General features: G+C 40.3%; 2 protein-coding genes across 10 annotated transcripts in view; both read right to left on the bottom strand.

Annotated features, from left to right (window-relative positions):
- Positions 1 to 21,974, bottom strand: part of LOC123313101 (disintegrin and metalloproteinase domain-containing protein 11) — a 357,012-nt gene that overhangs the window by 34,273 nt on the left and 300,765 nt on the right. For all 9 annotated transcript variants that reach the window (XM_044897820.1, XM_044897828.1, XM_044897825.1 and 6 more), the window contains exon 6: positions 5,701 to 5,770. In XM_044897820.1, coding sequence (XP_044753755.1) covers positions 5,701 to 5,770 — 70 coding nt within the window. The remainder of the gene's footprint in view (positions 1 to 5,700; positions 5,771 to 21,974) is intronic.
- LOC123313103 (lipase member H-B-like) lies at positions 1,169 to 3,465 on the bottom strand. The gene is made up of 4 exons (XM_044897831.1): positions 3,068 to 3,465; positions 1,979 to 2,257; positions 1,518 to 1,880; positions 1,169 to 1,461 (listed from the first exon to the last, which is right to left on the bottom strand). The coding sequence occupies exons 1-4, from the start codon at positions 3,120 to 3,122 to the stop codon at positions 1,253 to 1,255; spliced, it is 906 nt and encodes a 301-aa protein (XP_044753766.1). The 5' UTR covers positions 3,123 to 3,465; the 3' UTR covers positions 1,169 to 1,252.

Raw genomic sequence — 21,974 nt, 5'->3', positions numbered from 1 at the left:
GCAGCTGGTGTGTCGATTGGTACACTTGTCCTGGATAAGAACCACAAGCATTGAGCACATTGAGTGCTCGTAGGCTATGACGACTAATTTTATTGAATTTAAAGCAGATGCAAATAATGTTGCAGGAGACTGAAAGAAAAGAAGGCAAAAATGTGCAATATTTTGAAAGTTTACCAAAGATTCACTACCGCAATTCGAAAATTGTCTCCTGGAAACACACACCCTTGCCAATAGTATTTCTTCATACTCTTACTTCTATCATAAAAATTGTGAAGAGAAATAATACGTTACCTACACCAATCGGAATATTCATGAAACTTTTTCCAGATAGAAAATTATACTCATATTCTAATGAAATCTGAGGGTAGAGAACAGATAGATTCATTAACTTTTTACTGACTATATATTGAAAGAATTAAAAAATCTATTTCCTTGTATTGTTCCAACACGAGAATTCCAAAAGCTTGTTGGAATGCGGTTAATACTCCATAGAGTGCTAATTCAGTTTGAGGTGTGCTTATTGCTGTTAAGTACTGGATGATAGCATTTAGATTTAGGGGTTTGATCCTTTGTCGTGTCCTAGCGATTTTGCCGGCTTCATGAATTTCAGATGAGACCTAAACTACTACTCCGGTCAGAAGGAATATGGGGTTTCACTGAAAATTATACAATATGAAAGGTACTGAGAATTGGTGTTATATTATAAAGGAATCAGTAGAAGACTTTCAGAATTATATACATTTAGTTATGATGTATTCTATGAAACTTAAGAGTGAGATGTTGGAGAAAAAATTGATTGAGTGAGTGAAATAATTTCAGCAAGAGAGTTTTGATATTATTCTCTCGAGGAAAATTTGGAAATTCTCAGTATATGAGCACAAACTAATCGGGGTTAATATATGCCACATTAATTCATGAGCGAAATGCAATTTGGGGTTCATATGTTGAGACACTTGTTACTCAAACAGCTGTCAATACAAAGGCGTGCATCGAATGCCAATTTACATAAACACATTCACGAAATGCATAGCTTCATCAGTGTACATACAAGGCGTTTGTTTGTTCGTCAGAAATAACAATTCAGTATGAACACTATGAAGAACGGAACAAACAAGATTGTGACTGAAATCGTAGGATAGGTAGAAAGCAGAATAGTGAAAAGGGAAGGTGAAAACTCCACAAATTTTATTAGAAATAAATTATTTTTCGATAATAATGAAAAAACAAGTGATCAAGGACGATTTCATCGAATTCATTCAAAAAATGGCGGCTTGGGTCTTGTTTTGACGTAGTAAACACCTCTGACTTCTGGCGAGATGGCACCCACAAAATCGAGCGTTTCATTCCCAGAACACTGACCCTGTTCGTACTTCTGGTATGATTCACATTTGGTTCCTATCAGTCTGTTCTTATTCACAGCCTCTATCAGATATCTGTAAGCTCTGAAATGGCTGCAATACACTGAAAACGAAAAAAATTTAACGTATTATTCGAAACCCGCACACTGGTCAACTCACTCAATTCGATGAGATCGATTTCATCTGGGCAACCTGGTTGTGGATAAACCCTGCCGTTCACAAAGAGATCAACTGTACCGCAGGAGTCATGGAAACCGATATGGACAGTGTCGGTGTGAATGACAGCTACCACTTCTGCATCCTCAGGGTTGAGCCTTTGATCGGGTGGTTTTTCGTTGTAACTCCTCCCAGAAGGATCTAGGGCTGTTATTCTTCCGATTTTTTCGTTGGTGAGGGACTGTACCGTTTTTCCGGCAAAGCCAGATACTTGTCCACCCATGGAAAACCCGATCAAATGTATTTGGGAGTGCAGCAACTGATTGTTTTTCATCAGATTGCTTATGAAAGTTCCTATGATTTCACCTAAAAAAAATTGAATTACTCAATATCATTGAGTCTCTGTTGTTCGTGAATGAAAATGCTCCAATTGTATTTACAAACTGTTCTTTTGATGGTACTACCTGTTGGCTTATTATTTTTTACAGCGGCGTCTCGTTGCATCTTAGATCCCTTGGACCAGTCAACTTGAACAACGACGTTCTTCTCATTTTGCTTCAATAGAGCATCTGTCAATTCTTTGTACCATGCAACACTTCTACTCTCCATCCATCCGTGGATGATGAATATTATTGTATCTGATGGATCGACTGACAAGGAGAAATTTTCAGAATCTAACCTAACGAATTGTTCGGGTTGGTTATTTTTGAAAATGACACCTGTGACGTCTGACGGTTGAATTGCTGAAAATTGAAATGATTCGAATTCCAAAAAAATACTATACATTGCTTATGGAATACTATCAGGCAAATGAATACATGATTATTTGAGCTCCATTCATCATATATTCGGTTTGTTTTTTTCCAACTGTAAAGGAGGAAAAGTTATTTCGTAATTTTATCGTACTATAAAGATAGTACCAAGGTATTGCTTAATGTGTTCATAATTTGCTGATATATACTAATGATCTTTACGTAAGTCTTAGACATGGAAAAACTTTTAGGACCTTATCTCTACTAACGTAGTTATCTGCTCTAGACTAGCGTTATTCCAATGTCTTCTAACTAACGATGTTCTACGGAAAGTTTGGAATGACTGATCAAGAATAAAAATTATTTCATGGAGAAATTTATCAAGTGGACTAACCAAATAATACTTATCAGGTAATTGATAAATCATTCATTTTTCAGGTTAATATTATAGGCAGGAAACTAGATTAAAAATATGTAAACATGTCAATGACATTAACCTCGAAAAACGATATTAGTGTTTGTATTTTTAGCAGTTGAATGAATCTAGCTTTCTCTCGAAATTAATGAGTTCTTGAGGATACAGTATTAGAAAATTTTCTTAACTCTAAGTAGATCTCATAGCTTCAGGAAACTGACCACAAAATGTTACAGTAAAAGTAAATCATTACGTTTGATTTAGAAGATCGAAATTTCAACCTTCAATCAACACAGTCTATTGGAAGATTTTTTTTTGAACTCTGCGATCGAAACATTTCAATTTGGAATATTTCTATAAACTCAATAAGAAATTATGGTACTTACCATGTTCACCGGTCAGAAGAGCCGATATGATGTTGAAATAGGCTCCGATATTCATTGTGCACACACCGCAAATATTTCTTATGAACTATTATAACCATACGAACATTGCGAATCGCCTCTACTGGTTTCAATTCGTAGAATAAAAATTCCCGACCTTGCTCTTGGAAAAAACCACACCGATTGAACAGAATTCGATCTGAATTGGAAGATTTCGTTGGTGGAAAGATTCTCAATACACTTCTTCGCGAAAGAGGAGGTCGTCGTATATGTATTCACCATTTTATCTTTTTAATTGCTATTGCGTCTAGGAGAACTGATTGCTGGTAGGTAAAAACGAAATGTTTCATTACTGCAATTCAATGATGATCACCTTTGAGAAGCAAGCCTGTAATCCGGCGATAAGAAACTAAAAGAATGCACTAACAATTTTACAGGTAGTCTGCTTGGCGTACAACGACCTCCAAATATTGCTGATGCTTAAAAATTATCATAAAATACGGTTCACAACAAAATACGTCAAGACTTTGACACTGGACTGGGAGGACCCAATCATCCGATCTTTTCATTGCAAAATTATAAAAATAACAGAATACGAGTATTTGTTCCAGGGAATGTAAGGTACTCATAACATATACACTGCGCAAAAAAAATTAACGCACATTATAGAAATCTCAAATTTATTCTACAACTGAAGGTGTTCTCAATGATAATTATTTTTATCAGAATTATGCATTCATATGTTATCCACTTTCAACGGTTTTCTTCAATACAGATGTTTTTTCCCAGCAGGAATAAAAAAAGATGATATTATCAAATTTTGAATGTGTTGGCTTCATTCTAAGATCAGTTGTCCTCGATCAATTCTAGTGATCAATAGTTTTTCTTTCGTTTGATTTTCTACATTCGATCGCTATGCAACGCGAAACACGCAATTTGACCCAAGAGAAATGAGCCCAAGCGGTAGTTTTGCGAGAAGAAGGGCGGACATACACAAGAATTACAGAAAGGTTTGGAGTTTCCCAGACAAGTGTGTCCAGAATGTTGCAGCGATTCAGGGAGACAGGTATGAATGTCCGAAGACCAGGACACGGTAGACCACGGGTAACAACTGCCATTCAAGAATGTTACTTGAGAGTTTCTTCGTTGAGACAACGGTTTGCAACCGCTCGCCTCCTCCAAATTAAGCTTGAGCAAACTCATGAGTTGCAAATTAGCACTCAGACAGTAAGAAATCGCCTCAGAGAATGATTTAAGGCCTCGTGTCGCGGCAAGAGGCACAGCTCTTATCCCAGCCCATCGAAGGGCGCGTTTGAATTTTGCGAGAGAGCATATCCATTGGGAAGAGGCCGATTGGGAAAGAGTTCTCTTCACAGATGAGTCTAGATTCTGCCTCTACCATTGTGATCGACATTTCCTTGTATACAGACGTCCACATGAAAGATATGCTCAGTGCAATTTCCTGAATACTACTGGTTTCGGGGGAGGATCGATTATGGTATGGGGTGGAATATCTTTGACTGCTCGCACAGACCTAGTGGTCGTTGATAATGGAGCTATGAATGCTGATAAGTATATAAGGAACATTCTTGAAGAGCATGTAGTGCCATTTGCCCCATACATTGGTGAAAATTTTATTTTTATGGACGATAATGCCAGACCCCATCGTGCGCGCATCGTTCAGAAGTACCTCGAAGAGGTTGAAGTCTCTCGAATGGAATGGCCATCAAGTCCAGATCTCAATCCGATTGAGTAGGTTTGGGACAACCTCAATAGAAGGCTGAGAAGTTCAGAAAATCATCCAGCTACTCTTAATGACTCAGGAATCAAACTCGGAGAAATCTGGGAAGGATTAGATCAGAACATTTTAAGATCACTCATTTTGAGTATGAACCGTCGTTGCCGAGCTGTAATTAACGCAAGGAGTGGAAGTATTATATCACTTATCAGCATTTCAGTATTTCGAAAATTGTTCGTTTCTCTTTTTTCACATAAGATTCGGTGAAATCCTGAATTTTTCTTCCATTTAATATGTCTTTTTTCGTTCAAAACCTTCCCGAGAGAACATAAAAAATAAGTTATAAAGTCAATGTAGAGTTAACTTTCATTAAAATTGAGATTTTCAGAATGTGCGTTAATTTTTTTGCGCAGTGTATATTTATCAACAGAGCCATAATCATTTTAATCTCTTCACAATTCTGTTTATCTCATTCCGAAATCTGAAATATCCTCCAGAGGGAAGAATACGAATATTTTCTTCGGTTCAAATTTCGTGTGGATCAATCTGCAGTAACTCCTTCATTAATCCTCACATCTCCGCCAACTCCACAATATTGGTGCACGTATTTCGATAATTTTTCGCTCGAGTTTCGAAGCCCGATAAGAAATTGGAGGCGAGGTGGAGACGTTATTAAACTACCTAACCCTCTTGAGAGGGAATTTATTAATTCGGTTTTTACGAGGAGGCCTATATTGACGAGGATATCGTTTTATAAGTTGAATTTTATGGGGAAACGTCCCCGGAGACGGCTCCTCGTAATATATTCCGAACATTATTATCCTTCTATCTGATGAAACTTTTCGCACCAGTAATTAGATATTTGGAGGATCTGAAAATGCTTTTCGGAATTGCTCACCTGCTTTGATACTTGTTCGGCGCCGTTGGCAAGGAAGTGTTTCTGCATGATATTTGGTGCTATGAGTTGCCTGAAACAAGAATAAGAAGTGAGATAATGAACCATTAAACATTCTAGAAGAACTCGAAGAATTGGCTTTGACACGTTACAATAAAATACTAATGAGTTTCAGAAGAGTGAATTGAATAGTTAGTAGCCATATGAATACACAATTTTTATTAGTATACAATTACTACTCAATATCATTAGAAATTAATTCATAATGTGAATATCCCTGTAATATTCACTACCCAGTGTAAAAACAGTTTTTGACGTGTGTTAAAGTCCCATTCTATGCATTCAGAGTAACACAACCACACTTATCGATCTACATTTTTACATTTATCAGATTGGCCAAAAAACAATTTGTGGAGGATCATCGAACGATTCTGGAGAAACTATTCGCTCAGCAGAAATTCCATGTCCTTCATAAATTTCAGAGAAACTCCGTTTCATTTTATCGATTGTCTCAGTGTAATAGTTGTATCAATAACATGAGTAGCAGCCCTGCTTGTTATAGGGTTCTTGTTGATATCCTCCGATGACTATGCTTGATTTACTAGACTGAGAGCAACCAAAATCTTGGTGAACTTGAAATCAGTTCATTGCGATGAAGATGCCTGAAATGGTTGTTTGATCAACAAGCTTGTTAACTTGATAATGGTCTCAAGTTTATCCAATTAGGTGTTCTCTAACTCAGAAACGCATATTTAGGAGAAACTTTTCCAAGACGAAAATTCAACATGGATTTCACCCTTTTGTCTGATGAATAATTGCTCATAAGACATACGTAGGTATATGACACAAAAACCGCTGTGAATGAAAACAGAATATTGATTTTTATTAATGTTTTCAACATAGATTTCGACACATTGAACACATCCAATTTCCATGGAATGTTCAGGATTGTCATTCATTCTTCATCCCATGTTGTAACAAAAGGTTCAATGAAGCACAAACAGATTAACTCTTTTGAAACGAGTGAATATCGATTTAGATGATCCTCCCTGCTGAACTGGCTTTCTTCTTGATCGCTTATTTGAATTTTCCAACACTTCGTAGACATTTGGGAGTTGATTTATTAGGAGATCCCTTCATACACAGAGAAATTTTTTATTCAGGGTTCATATCCTCATACATTCTTCTTCGGACATTTTTTCCACGATCGAAATTTCGATAGCCTGCAACCTGCCCTGAGTTATGGATTAAACACATCATACACAAGAATCAGGCATGGGAAGTGGCAACGATGCATGAGCAACTAATTATCTATCGTGTTCATGGCCTGCGGAGCAATTATTGGTGATTACAGTTTCGGGAAACCACTTGTAGACAGATATATCAATTCCACCTTCAACGACAATAATTATCGATCGTAGGTGGTCTATTGCAAACGTGGGGAACAGTTTCCCAACGTAGTGGTTGATGAGTTTGTTCTCTTTAGCCCACGATGCTGAAATCGGGATTTACTCGAGAGTCGTGGAGCCTTAGAGGATTTTGAAGATCAGATGATAGAAAGAAGAAAATGTTTTATGATGTATGCACTTTCAGCGGTGGGGAAAGCGTCTGTAGGTTCTCAAAGATGTAAAAAAATGTCATTCTCGTGGCCTTTATGGCCAATTTTTATTGTTTCGGCTTGCTGAAACTGTCAGATTATATTATTTTGCGTTATTCTTGAATCATTAAGTTTGGCGTCCTCCCACAGCTTTTCGTCAAGCTCAAATTGTTAAATTAAGAGAATGTTAAGTATATCAACATGTCATTAACCACATTTATCTCAATCTGACACGCTCGAGTATGCACAATGATCTTTTTTTTACTATTCTGACAGAGGCTGTCCCAGACAATTCCCCCTATATACAGGTCCAATTTTTAAAAGATATACTCTACAGGGTCCAAGGTATTTCCCCTTATATTAATCTGACTAGCTCGAGTAGGAAAATCCCGAATTTACCTCTTTGGATCCCCAACTACTAAGGGTTGCCATGATGCAACACCTACCAAGACGACCAAACTACAATCACTAAATAAAGAACAGATAGACTCTACATTCGAAAGATTAATTTACCAGATCGACCGAATGAAACCCACGATCTCAGCGCACAAACCCCCCATCTTTTCAGCGGAAACGACAATAAAACCGAAACGCAAACTAATGTATCTGCAGCAATCCGGAAAACACCCCACTTTGCGACACAAATATGTTGTGTTCTCGAGGAGCCAGCGGCCCCCGGTTTAAGAGCAATCCGAAGAAATGAAAAATTGATAAATGTCCCCGACCTCATCTCGTATTCCGAAAGCCACAAAATACTCGAGTAGTGACACACTTCGCTGAATCGTTTTTATATTTTCACTATCTCCAGATCTCATTCACGGCGAGGTGAAGGAACGAAAAACGCGGGGGAAGAACAAAAGACGCCGGGTTCGGGATAAACACTCCAATAAGAGAAAAAGCACTCGGAAAAAGTGGCCAGCAAGATATTCATGTATTAAAGAGGATAACGAGGGGGGACTCACGATCAATCACTGTCTCGACGGTCGGAGTGACGTTCAACCCTCTCCGTGATCTTTTTTTACCCCGATGTCCTCCGGTTGATACTTTCCCCACCGCAGGACTAGCCAGGATGTTCAACGGCGTTTTGCTGCGTATTCAGCCCAATATAGAAATTTTCTATACACTTCTACCAGGGTAAACGAGGCTTAATAATTGGGGAGCCCAAAAAGGGTGTTACTCGAGCTAGTCAGAATAATATAAGGGGAGATACCTTGGACCCTGTAGAGTACCTCTAACAAAAATTAAACATATATTATATGTATATAGGAAGACGTGTCTAGGACAGCTTGTCAGAATAGTAAAAAAAAACGATCATTGTACATACTTGAGCGTGTCAGATTAAGATATATTTGGTTAATCACATGTTGAAAAGTATATAATCTCTTAATCTGACAATTCAAGCGTGACGAAAATGTGTGGGAGGGCGCCAAACTTGCAAACAAAAACGTCACGTGTACATTCTCGAGCGCGGTGGCTTTTTTCTTATTTTGAAGCTAATGATTTAAGAATAACGGGAAGAATATAATCTGACAGTTTGAGCAAGCCGAAACAATAAAAATTGGCCATAAAGGTCACAAAAATCAGTTTTTTTGAATTATCTCATCTTCTGGGCTTCAAATTGTTGTCGCGTTCATTATAAAAGTTGTAGAGCATCACATTTTCTACAAATTTTGTCCGAAGCAATTTTTTCTACGTCTGAACGTTTTTGAGATATATAGTGATGAATGTACATTAGACTGGGTTTCTTGACCTTGGCGTTTCGCATGTGTGGCTAAGCTCCACGCCCTTATCGTCCTCTAACTCGAAAACGGTTGAGAGTATGTAAAATTGCTTCAGACAAAAGTTGTATAGAATTTTATTATCTACAACTTTCATGATGAATACGGAAACGATTTGAGGTTCAGGAAGGGAGATATTTCAAAAATTGCCTTGTTATTATCTTCAAACTGCCAGATTAAGAAAACCCCCCTGATTAGTGTCAGATTAACGGGTCAACACGTCTGTAACACCGAGAATAACCATCTGTATGGAAATTTGACACGCTCGAGTATTTACAAATTACGATTTTTTTGGCATTTTAAAAGGACCGCTGTGACCTTGCGTGCATATATCATAGAACCTTTTTTTCTGTCTACCATCTCATCTTCAAAATTCACTAGGTCTCCATTACGCTCGAATAAATCTCGAATTAGCATCGTCGGCTCCCCAACTATAAGCTTAGGTCATAATATCGTCAGTGATTGCTGTGATAATTGTTATAGAAATCATAAAAATCAGTAATCCTCAACTTTAGGTCTGCTTCAAATAAATTAATGTCATTAAATACCCAAACTTCTGATTGGCCTTTTATTTCTGGCTAATTGTCTAACAGCGGGTTTCATAGAACTTTGACTGTCCGATCAACGATTTGACGGTCACTCAATTTCTTAAACGAAATCACTGAAACCTTATTTCTGAATATATCGAAAAATTAGCAGTTGAGAATAATTGAATGGACCTATGAACATCATAATTTGATGCGAGAATGATATTCTGAATGATCATGACTGAATTAGTGATTGAAAACAAATTGACGTCTATTCGTCAATCAAGCGTTGATTCCCCGATCAAATTCTATGAATCTCAGGGTAATATGAATAAATCCAGCAGATGACATCTGCCTACCGATTTGGAAGCACGAACTGGGAAAGTATGAAGGAATCTTGGTTTTTCCTGTGTTCAATGTGGGAATTCCTTGGGCTTGATTCATCCACAATGACTCCCAAGCAACAGATGCCCATTTTTCACTGGAAAACTCGTTCGAAACTCGATGGGGCAATTTTTCGCAACCGCCATAGGCCGCTGACCGCGATCAATCAACCCATCACGGAATTGAAATATTCCATTTGTCACCGCGTTCTGAATTTGAAATGCCCCTCGAAAATTAATGGCTGAGGGGCATCGGCTCCCCCGACATCAATATGACTAGTCACTCTAACGGCGGTCGGCATTGTCCTGGAAAGTGATAAATCCAGAGGAGAGACGAGATCCGGAAGTCCAGGACCAGAAACAAAACTCTTGTTTGCGTTATTTTTATAACGGCTAGAATCAATTAGGGGACCAGCGCAGGGCCGTTATGTCTAATATGTTAAATGAAAGTCGAGTTTTTGCAGCAGTCTTTATCTCTCGTACGGATCGATAACGCTGAATAGGCGAATTTTTAGATGGAGGAATCCGACCCGGATTTTCGAACGGTCAGGACCGAGTTTTTTCATCTGCGGAAATGAAACCTATCCCTGATGATTTCCTGTCACGAGAAATGGAATATTCTCAGCGACTGGCTGGATAGAACAATGGAACATTATGATTTGACAAAAATAAGAATATTGAAGAATATCTTTGAGAATTCCAGCAGATATGTTTCAGCCGAACTGGCTAAATTTGTTGTCAGTTTTCTCAACCTTAAACTTTTCAAAGAGTGGATAAAATTTACAATATGCAAAATCTCATGATGATGATCTCCTATTGGGATATTTACTGAGATCTTATGATGTCCAGACTAGGGCTAGTCATAAATAGATTCTATTTAAAGGGGCTGCTTCTGTAAAATTCTCATCCAAGGCATTTTTACGTTGGTTAGTCATTCTGTCACCAGTTTATCTGGAGTTTCATCCTCCATAATCTAAACTCGGGAATCCAGATTTTTCGAGCACACGACAAAGGAATTTGATTGAATACTGATTCGAGAGAGTTTTGTGAATGAGTTTTGTTGTGTTGTTTTGTATAGAGTCCAGATCAAAAGATCGTTGGTTGTGCAAATCACATCAGGTGAGCCTTTTTCTATATAATAATTGGTGGTTTTTGTTCTTTTCTCTCTCATTGATATTTACCACCTTTGTAAAAAACTAAAAACGTTTAGCCATGTCGGAGACCTTAGATAATGAGGGTTCCTACATGGAAGCTTCCGAAAAAGTCGATGACTTCGGCGAGAATGAGTCTGAAGAACAGACAGATACTTCTCAGATCTCGCAGTGTTAAAGTTCTCAAGGAACTTTTTGTAGTGTTTCAGTCCCCAGACACTTCTCTGTAGAAATTGTCCCTAACAACACAGGAATATCCTAGGCACGTTCCTTTTATGTCCCAATGTCCCATTGAGTACCGTCGGTACAAGGATACGATTGGGATATCCTTTGGATAGGTATCCTGCTCAGTATTTCCTAGGGATATCCCCACTGGTTCATTCCTGAGTTGTCCCATTCATGTCCCTGTCATCCCCATGAACTAGACCATCAAAGTCATCATTTTGAACCGCAGATGACCGCAGGTTACCGAGAGATGGGTTGCCGTCCCACAGATGTCCTTATAATATTGGGAAAATTCCGTGGAACATCCAAGGGATGTCTAGGGGATTCACCATTTGGTAAGAGTATATCATGGGCTATCTTTGAGATGTTGTAGGTGTATCCGGTATATAACTAGGATGTAGCGAAAGGTACATCCTAATATATGTCGAAATATGTGCAGCCAAGGGATGTCCATGGACCATACTTAGTATGTCCCGATAGAGACATCCTCCTATTTTGTGAGAGACATCCCTGGGATGTCCCTAGGATGTTCTTGTGTTGTAAGGGGCTTGATTTAGTGGTTCTCTCGTTTTTTCTTTCTCCTGGAATTCTTTATGTATGTATTTGAATTTCCTATACCACCCTATGCGAGTGGTGGTGATGATGGTGCTCTGAAAGTGTCTCCACATGACAAATCGATGGGTTTGCTCTCACCCTTTCGCCGATGGTCCCGAACGGACCAGGAGCGTTTCCAGAGCAAGTGACAAATGTTTCGCCGAAGGAATTAAACTGAAACCCGCGATTCCCTTGTGCGGAACACCCTGCAAACATGGATGGCCACGTTGCGTAAACGCACCGTAGATACGCATATTCCCGCGATGTCCCATCAATAACGGAATTATCGCCTGGGGAATATGGATTTTATTTAATGTCGGAGATTAGGTCTCATAAATCTAAAATCGATGTTTATACAGCTGCAGAATTAGTTTGGCCTGAAATTACCGCGCTCATTTCATAATTATTAATTCCCGAATTATACACAGCAATTTCGGGCTGCGATTGGACGATCCGCAGATGCGATGATAAGTTAACTGCTGATTGCGTTTGCCGTGGACGGAAATTAACCAATCTCACCGATAAATTGTTTCGAGTTACTTTCTGTCGGTTCGTTTTCTTCACTTTGTTGTGCACTGAACGGCCGTCGAATGCCCTATTCGGATAGGTCGAAAGTTATGATTGCAGGAATTCTGTAGAACTGTCACAAATCTAAACTACCCTTTGACTGTTTCAGCATTTTCCTACGATATAGTAAATACCGAATATATGAATTTTTATGCCTAACTTTATCAAGTGATGCTTTCCAGTGAAGTTACAAATATTTCAAGGGTAGATTCTTGGGGCTAAAAGAAACACTTTTTTCTTTACCATTTCTTCCGATTCGGGTCGGTTTGAAAGATACAGGCTGTTGAAAAACCATTAAAAATGTTATTTTAGTTCTCTCACAAACGGTTTTATCGAATGAAATGAATTTTTGAATATAGTTTTCAATTCACTTGATGAATCTCTTCCGAACACAAGAAACGAATTCTTGAAACTAGGTTGGAAGCTATATAACGAAAATGAAACTCCAGAACAGGTCGAGCAGTTGAAATACTTGGGAAGCTTCATAAATACAAGGCTAACGTAGACACGGAAATACACAACCGTATCAAGTCGGCATCACGGGCATTCTGGAAGCTAAAGGATGGAAGACATAGACAGCTGTTTACAGAGCAGGGGTCCTCCCAACGCTTCTTTACGGAAGCGAAAGCTGGACGCCCTACAGGCGACATATTGAACAGCTTGAACAAACGTCATCTAAGACAGATAATGCACATCAGATGGTTCCACAAAGTTTCGAATGCAGAAGTCTTGCAACGCGCGAGTTGTACAACAATTGAGACTCAGGGCCCGACTCAGATGGAGCGGCCATATTCTGAGGATGCAAGACACAAGACTCCCCAAAATAGCTCTATATGGCGAATTCACTGAGGGAGCCCGGAAACCAGGAGGTCAGTATAAGCGGTTTAAGGATACACTACATCTATCCCTAAAATCAGTTAATGCCAATCATAACTGGCAACAACTAGAGTTAGACAGGTCACAGTGGAGGTCTTTGATGTTCAGTTATAATGGAGACTCGAGAAGAATACAGCGGCGGCCAGATCTGGTTGGTGACTATCTATGCCCGGAGTGTGGAAGGATCTGTAGGGCACGGTTGGGTCTCTTCAGTCACAGGAGGGCACACAGTCGCAATTATCCCTAAGAAACTATAAGTCTGTTCTTTTTTCTTTTTTGTTATGTCTTTTTGTAGATTTATTCCCGGTAATGGGATACAGCAATGATCGTTTTGTAAAATGAAAGTATTCTTCAGCTTGTTATGCTGAAGGGAATTGTGCTTGCCCAGGGGTGGTAGATATAGCTCATCATGAAAACTTAAAACGACTGTATGTATCTTTTTATCGAGGCTGAATCCGAAAAAATGGCATAGGAAAAAAGTATTTCTTTTGACCTCAAGAATCTACTGTCAAAATATCTGTACGACTCAAAGACTCACCCTGTATTTATTGAACCTTATTGGAAACGATATTTTTCATTGCGAAACAGCCTACATCCAACATGAGATACGATCGAATCCGTGTCGTCTGGTCCAGAGGACCCCAAATCCTATTGGCCGATCAAATCGACGTCATGCCGCGCGTGATTTTTCGCCCGCAAGCGAAGGCCGGTTCTCGATAATTGATCCGACGAATGCGTGCCGAAATAATTGACGTATTTCGTTGCGACCATCGAAACGCTCGCGATTATGCGAGCGTCAACCTAAACGAGATTACACGGCCATCCTTTAATTCCGTCTCGGCCGAATTGGAATATGATAGTTTCGACGGGATCTAATTACCGACACACGTCGTACTTGCTTCCAGGCGAGTTTACCCCGTAATCGCATCAGGATTCCCGAACCTGGAACGGAGTTGCGTACGCCCATGAGTGTCTGTTGCAGAGTTCAGGATTTTGCAGTTCAACTGCGAAACAACATGTTGCCTGAGGTTCACTTCTCCCACTTAATGATCGACTAGACTAGATGTCAGAGGAACGCATGTTTAGCCATCTCAGGTGCTCTGAGATCCACCCCTACGGCAGCTATGGAGTGTCTGCTGGGACTACCATCTTTGGACCTTGCAGTTACACAGGTGGCCATGAAGACAGCTCTTAGAGTTTGGGAACAGGGACAATGGCGCGATAGAGGACTATTCAGGGGGCATGCGAGGGCTCTCAAGATGGTGAGGGATGCCAACGCATCCCTTCTCCATAGAGGGGACCGCGCGGGCACCAGCTTCTATTTTGCCCAACCCTACAGGGTAATTGTCCCTGACAGAGACCTATGGTCTACATCAAACAGGCTTCTTGAGCCCGAAGGTCCCACTTGGTTCACCGATGGCTCTGTGATGCCCACAGGGACTGGAGTGGGAATTGTGGGACCTCGTTTCAATCTTTCCATCCCCCTAGGGAAGGACTGTTCCATAGTGCAAGCGGAACTGTATGCTGTTCTAGCCTGCACACTGGAGAATATCCGCAGAGGGTGCTCCGGAAAACACATCTATATTTGCTGTGACAGTCAGGGAACCCTGAAATCCCTTTCTGAGGAAAGGGTTAACTCACACCTAGTAAAGGAATGCAGAGAGGCTCTGCGGGAGCTAGGTTCTGATAACTTTGTGAAAGTTATCTGGTGCCCGGCTCACGCAGGACTTCCGGGGAACGAGAAGGCAGACAAACTTGCAAAGCAGGGAGCCCGCTCAGCTTTTGTAGGTCCAGGACCGGCGCTGCCTATCTGTCGTACATCTGTCAAGAACTTCTTTAATAGTTGGCTGGACAGGAAATTTTCCTCTGGATGGAGCATAAGAAGTGGTCTCAGACAGTCGAGGCTTCTCATTGAGAGACCATCCTCTGTGCCTGAGGTCAAAAAACTCTTAGCTCTTGAGAGGAAACAACTGAGCCTAGTGACTGGAGCAATGACTGGCCATTTTTTTTACAAACACTTAAATAGAATGGGACTGACTAGCCGTTCCCTGTGCCGCTGGTGCAGGAGCACGCAGGAAACGGTTGAACACATTTTGTTCTTCTGTATCAACCTTGAGGACTTAAGGATGACACATCTAGGAAACAGAACACCCACAGCTCCTATGGTGAGAGGGACACCTCTCTGTCGACTTGTGGCATTTTTGTCAGCATGTCACAGAGTGTAAGTCTCTCCAACTACAAGCGGACGAACAATGGGTCACGAGGCCTCAGTTCAGCCCGGTGGGGAACCGCACGTAGAAGAAGAAGAAGAAGAATGATCGATAGTTTTACAGCTTAAAAGGCGCAACACGATCTCTAGGTATATTGTACCCCCCATAAGAGCTATGTCGTCTATAGCTCGCCTTCCAGCTCCAGAGCTCCAATGAACTCCAAAAATTTGAAGGTCTCCATCGCTCCTTACCAACTCTCTGGTCCGAAGCTTTCTTTGCCTTGGATTGAAATGGTAAGACGCTTCGTAACCAAATGAGTTTCCAACTCTTCACCACAGATTGTACATACGTCAGTTTCTGATGAATCCTTCCTCAACAGATGCTTCCTGAGGAGATAATGTCCTGTAAGAAAGCAGGTGAGGAGATTGTAACTTGTTTTTACTGATATCCAGATACATTTCGGACCTTGCAACTTGAAGATTCTGAGGGATCCATCCCTGGAAGATTCCACCATAGAATATTTCTGTTTCAACTTCCTTCTTCTCAGGAAACCAAATGAGTTTCCAACTCTTCACCACAGATTGTACATACGTCAGTTTCTGATGAATCCTTCCTCAACAGATGCTTCCTGAGGAGATAATGTCCTGTAAGAAAGCAGGTGAGGAGATTGTAACTTGTTTTTACTGATATCCAGATACATTTCGGACCTTGCAACTTGAAGATTCTGAAGGATCCATCCCTGGAAGATTCCACCATAGAATATTTCTGTTTCAACTTCCTTCTTCTCAGGAAACCAAATGAGTTTCCAACTCTTCACCACAGATTGTACATACGTCAGTTTCTGATGAATCCTTCCTCAACAGATGCTTCCTGAGGAGATAATGTCCTGTAAGAAAGCAGGTGAGGAGATTGTAACTTGTTTTTACTGATATCCAGATACATTTCGGACCTTGCAACTTGAAGATTCTGAGGGATCCATCCCTGGAAGATTCCACCATAGAATATTTCTGTTTCGACTTCCTTCTTCTCAGGAAACCAAATGAGTTTCCAACTCTTCACCACAGATTGTACATACGTCAGTTTCTGATGAATCCTTCCTCAACAGATGCTTCCTGAGGAGATAATGTCCTGTAAGAAAGCAGGTGAGGAGATTGTAACTTGTTTTTACTGATATCCAGATACATTTCGGACCTTGCAACTTGAAGATTCTGAGGGATCCATCCCTGGAAGATTCCACCATAGAATATTTCTGTTTCAACTTCCTTCTTCTCAGGAAACCAAATGAGTTTCCAACTCTTCACCACAGATTGTACATACGTCAGTTTCTGATGAATCCTTCCTCAACAGATGCTTCCTGAGGAGATAATGTCCTGTAAGAAAGCAGGTGAGGAGATTGTAACTTGTTTTTACTGATATCCAGATACATTTCGGACCTTGCAACTTGAAGATTCTGAGGGATCCATCCCTGGAAGATTCCACCATAGAATATTTCTGTTTCGACTTCCTTCTTCTCAGGAAACCAAATGAGTTTCCAACTCTTCACCACAGATTGTACATACGTCAGTTTCTGATGAATCCTTCCTCAACAGATGCTTCCTGAGGAGATAATGTCCTGTAAGAAAGCAGGTGAGGAGATTGTAACTTGTTTTTACTGATATCCAGATACATTTCGGACCTTGCAACTTGAAGATTCTGAGGGATCCATCCCTGGAAGATTCCACCATAGAATATTTCTGTTTCAACTTCCTTCTTCTCAGGAAACCAAATGAGTTTCCAACTCTTCACCACAGATTGTACATACGTCAGTTTCTGATGAATCCTTCCTCAACAGATGCTTCCTGAGGAGATAATGTCCTGTAAGAAAGCAGGTGAGGAGATTGTAACTTGTTTTTACTGATATCCAGATACATTTCGGACCTTGCAACTTGAAGATTCTGAAGGATCCATCCCTGGAAGATTCCACCATAGAATATTTCTGTTTCAACTTCCTTCTTCTCAGGAAACCAAATGAGTTTCCAACTCTTCACCACAGATTGTACATACGTCAGTTTCTGATGAATCCTTCCTCAACAGATGCTTCCTGAGGAGATAATGTCCTGTAAGAAAGCAGGTGAGGAGATTGTAACTTGTTTTTACTGATATCCAGATACATTTCGGACCTTGCAACTTGAAGATTCTGAGGGATCCATCCCTGGAAGATTCCACCATAGAATATTTCTGTTTCGACTTCCTTCTTCTCAGGAAACCAAATGAGTTTCCAACTCTTCACCACAGATTGTACATACGTCAGTTTCTGATGAATCCTTCCTCAACAGATGCTTCCTGAGGAGATAATGTCCTGTAAGAAAGCAGGTGAGGAGATTGTAACTTGTTTTTACTGATATCCAGATACATTTCGGACCTTGCAACTTGAAGATTCTGAGGGATCCATCCCTGGAAGATTCCACCATAGAATATTTCTGTTTCAACTTCCTTCTTCTCAGGAAACCAAATGAGTTTCCAACTCTTCACCACAGATTGTACATACGTCAGTTTCTGATGAATCCTTCCTCAACAGATGCTTCCTGAGGAGATAATGTCCTGTAAGAAAGCAGGTGAGGAGATTGTAACTTGTTTTTACTGATATCCAGATACATTTCGGACCTTGCAACTTGAAGATTCTGAGGGATCCATCCCTGGAAGATTCCACCATAGAATATTTCTGTTTCGACTTCCTTCTTCTCAGGAAACCAAATGAGTTTCCAACTCTTCACCACAGATTGTACATACGTCAGTTTCTGATGAATCCTTCCTCAACAGATGCTTCCTGAGGAGATAATGTCCTGTAAGAAAGCAGGTGAGGAGATTGTAACTTGTTTTTACTGATATCCAGATACATTTCGGACCTTGCAACTTGAAGATTCTGAGGGATCCATCCCTGGAAGATTCCACCATAGAATATTTCTGTTTCAACTTCCTTCTTCTCAGGAAACCAAATGAGTTTCCAACTCTTCACCACAGATTGTACATACGTCAGTTTCTGATGAATCCTTCCTCAACAGATGCTTCCTGAGGAGATAATGTCCTGTAAGAAAGCAGGTGAGGAGATTGTAACTTGTTTTTACTGATATCCAGATACATTTCGGACCTTGCAACTTGAAGATTCTGAGGGATCCATCCCTGGAAGATTCCACCATAGAATATTTCTGTTTCGACTTCCTTCTTCTCAGGAAACCAAATGAGTTTCCAACTCTTCACCACAGATTGTACATACGTCAGTTTCTGATGAATCCTTCCTCAACAGATGCTTCCTGAGGAGATAATGTCCTGTAAGAAAGCAGGTGAGGAGATTGTAACTTGTTTTTACTGATATCCAGATACATTTCGGACCTTGCAACTTGAAGATTCTGAGGGATCCATCCCTGGAAGATTCCACCATAGAATATTTCTGTTTCGACTTCCTTCTTCTCAGGAAACCAAATGAGTTTCCAACTCTTCACCACAGATTGTACATACGTCAGTTTCTGATGAATCCTTCCTCAACAGATGCTTCCTGAGGAGATAATGTCCTGTAAGAAAGCAGGTGAGGAGATTGTAACTTGTTTTTACTGATATCCAGATACATTTCGGACCTTGCAACTTGAAGATTCTGAGGGATCCATCCCTGGAAGATTCCACCATAGAATATTTCTGTTTCGACTTCCTTCTTCTCAGGAAACCAAATGAGTTTCCAACTCTTCACCACAGATTGTACATACGTCAGTTTCTGATGAATCCTTCCTCAACAGATGCTTCCTGAGGAGATAATGTCCTGTAAGAAAGCAGGTGAGGAGATTGTAACTTGTTTTTACTGATATCCAGATACATTTCGGACCTTGCAACTTGAAGATTCTGAGGGATCCATCCCTGGAAGATTCCACCATAGAATATTTCTGTTTCGACTTCCTTCTTCTCAGGAAACCAAATGAGTTTCCAACTCTTCACCACAGATTGTACATACGTCAGTTTCTGATGAATCCTTCCTCAACAGATGCTTCCTGAGGAGATAATGTCCTGTAAGAAAGCAGGTGAGGAGATTGTAACTTGTTTTTACTGATATCCAGATACATTTCGGACCTTGCAACTTGAAGATTCTGAGGGATCCATCCCTGGAAGATTCCACCATAGAATATTTCTGTTTCGACTTCCTTCTTCTCAGGAAACCAAATGAGTTTCCAACTCTTCACCACAGATTGTACATACGTCAGTTTCTGATGAATCCTTCCTCAACAGATGCTTCCTGAGGAGATAATGTCCTGTAAGAAAGCAGGTGAGGAGATTGTAACTTGTTTTTACTGATATCCAGATACATTTCGGACCTTGCAACTTGAAGATTCTGAGGGATCCATCCCTGGAAGATTCCACCATAGAATATTTCTGTTTCGACTTCCTTCTTCTCAGGAAACCAAATGAGTTTCCAACTCTTCACCACAGATTGTACATACGTCAGTTTCTGATGAATCCTTCCTCAACAGATGCTTCCTGAGGAGATAATGTCCTGTAAGAAAGCAGGTGAGGAGATTGTAACTTGTTTTTACTGATATCCAGATACATTTCGGACCTTGCAACTTGAAGATTCTGAGGGATCCATCCCTGGAAGATTCCACCATAGAATATTTCTGTTTCGACTTCCTTCTTCTCAGGAAACCAAATGAGTTTCCAACTCTTCACCACAGATTGTACATACGTCAGTTTCTGATGAATCCTTCCTCAACAGATGCTTCCTGAGGAGATAATGTCCTGTAAGAAAGCAGGTGAGGAGATTGTAACTTGTTTTTACTGATATCCAGATACATTTCGGACCTTGCAACTTGAAGATTCTGAGGGATCCATCCCTGGAAGATTCCACCATAGAATATTTCTGTTTCGACTTCCTTCTTCTCAGGAAACCAAATGAGTTTCCAACTCTTCACCACAGATTGTACATACGTCAGTTTCTGATGAATCCTTCCTCAACAGATGCTTCCTGAGGAGATAATGTCCTGTAAGAAAGCAGGTGAGGAGATTGTAACTTGTTTTTACTGATATCCAGATACATTTCGGACCTTGCAACTTGAAGATTCTGAGGGATCCATCCCTGGAAGATTCCACCATAGAATATTTCTGTTTCGACTTCCTTCTTCTCAGGAAACCAAATGAGTTTCCAACTCTTCACCACAGATTGTACATACGTCAGTTTCTGATGAATCCTTCCTCAACAGATGCTTCCTGAGGAGATAATGTCCTGTAAGAAAGCAGGTGAGGAGATTGTAACTTGTTTTTACTGATATCCAGATACATTTCGGACCTTGCAACTTGAAGATTCTGAGGGATCCATCCCTGGAAGATTCCACCATAGAATATTTCTGTTTCGACTTCCTTCTTCTCAGGAAACCAAATGAGTTTCCAACTCTTCACCACAGATTGTACATACGTCAGTTTCTGATGAATCCTTCCTCAACAGATGCTTCCTGAGGAGATAATGTCCTGTAAGAAAGCAGGTGAGGAGATTGTAACTTGTTTTTACTGATATCCAGATACATTTCGGACCTTGCAACTTGAAGATTCTGAGGGATCCATCCCTGGAAGATTCCACCATAGAATATTTCTGTTTCGACTTCCTTCTTCTCAGGAAACCAAATGAGTTTCCAACTCTTCACCACAGATTGTACATACGTCAGTTTCTGATGAATCCTTCCTCAACAGATGCTTCCTGAGGAGATAATGTCCTGTAAGAAAGCAGGTGAGGAGATTGTAACTTGTTTTTACTGATATCCAGATACATTTCGGACCTTGCAACTTGAAGATTCTGAGGGATCCATCCCTGGAAGATTCCACCATAGAATATTTCTGTTTCGACTTCCTTCTTCTCAGGAAACCAAATGAGTTTCCAACTCTTCACCACAGATTGTACATACGTCAGTTTCTGATGAATCCTTCCTCAACAGATGCTTCCTGAGGAGATAATGTCCTGTAAGAAAGCAGGTGAGGAGATTGTAACTTGTTTTTACTGATATCCAGATACATTTCGGACCTTGCAACTTGAAGATTCTGAGGGATCCATCCCTGGAAGATTCCACCATAGAATATTTCTGTTTCGACTTCCTTCTTCTCAGGAAACCAAATGAGTTTCCAACTCTTCACCACAGATTGTACATACGTCAGTTTCTGATGAATCCTTCCTCAACAGATGCTTCCTGAGGAGATAATGTCCTGTAAGAAAGCAGGTGAGGAGATTGTAACTTGTTTTTACTGATATCCAGATACATTTCGGACCTTGCAACTTGAAGATTCTGAGGGATCCATCCCTGGAAGATTCCACCATAGAATATTTCTGTTTCAACTTCCTTCTTCTCAGGAAACCAAATGAGT

Source organism: Coccinella septempunctata, chromosome 5 (assembly GCF_907165205.1).
Source record: "Coccinella septempunctata chromosome 5, icCocSept1.1, whole genome shotgun sequence".
NCBI classification, from domain to species: Eukaryota; Metazoa; Arthropoda; class Insecta; order Coleoptera; family Coccinellidae; genus Coccinella; species Coccinella septempunctata.
The sequence above is the reverse complement of the archived record's forward strand: the minus strand, read 5'-3'. Positions and strand labels throughout refer to the sequence as shown.

Coding starts and splice junctions, on each gene's coding strand:
- LOC123313103 (XM_044897831.1), bottom strand. CDS start 3,122: ATGAATATCGGAGCCTATTTCAACATCATATCGGCTCTTCTGACCGGT. Junction 2,258..3,067: donor TCTTCTGACCGGTGAACATG/GTAAGTACCATA, acceptor TTCAATTTTCAG/CAATTCAACCGTCAGACGTC. Junction 1,881..1,978: donor AAAAAATAATAAGCCAACAG/GTAGTACCATCA, acceptor AATTTTTTTTAG/GTGAAATCATAGGAACTTTC.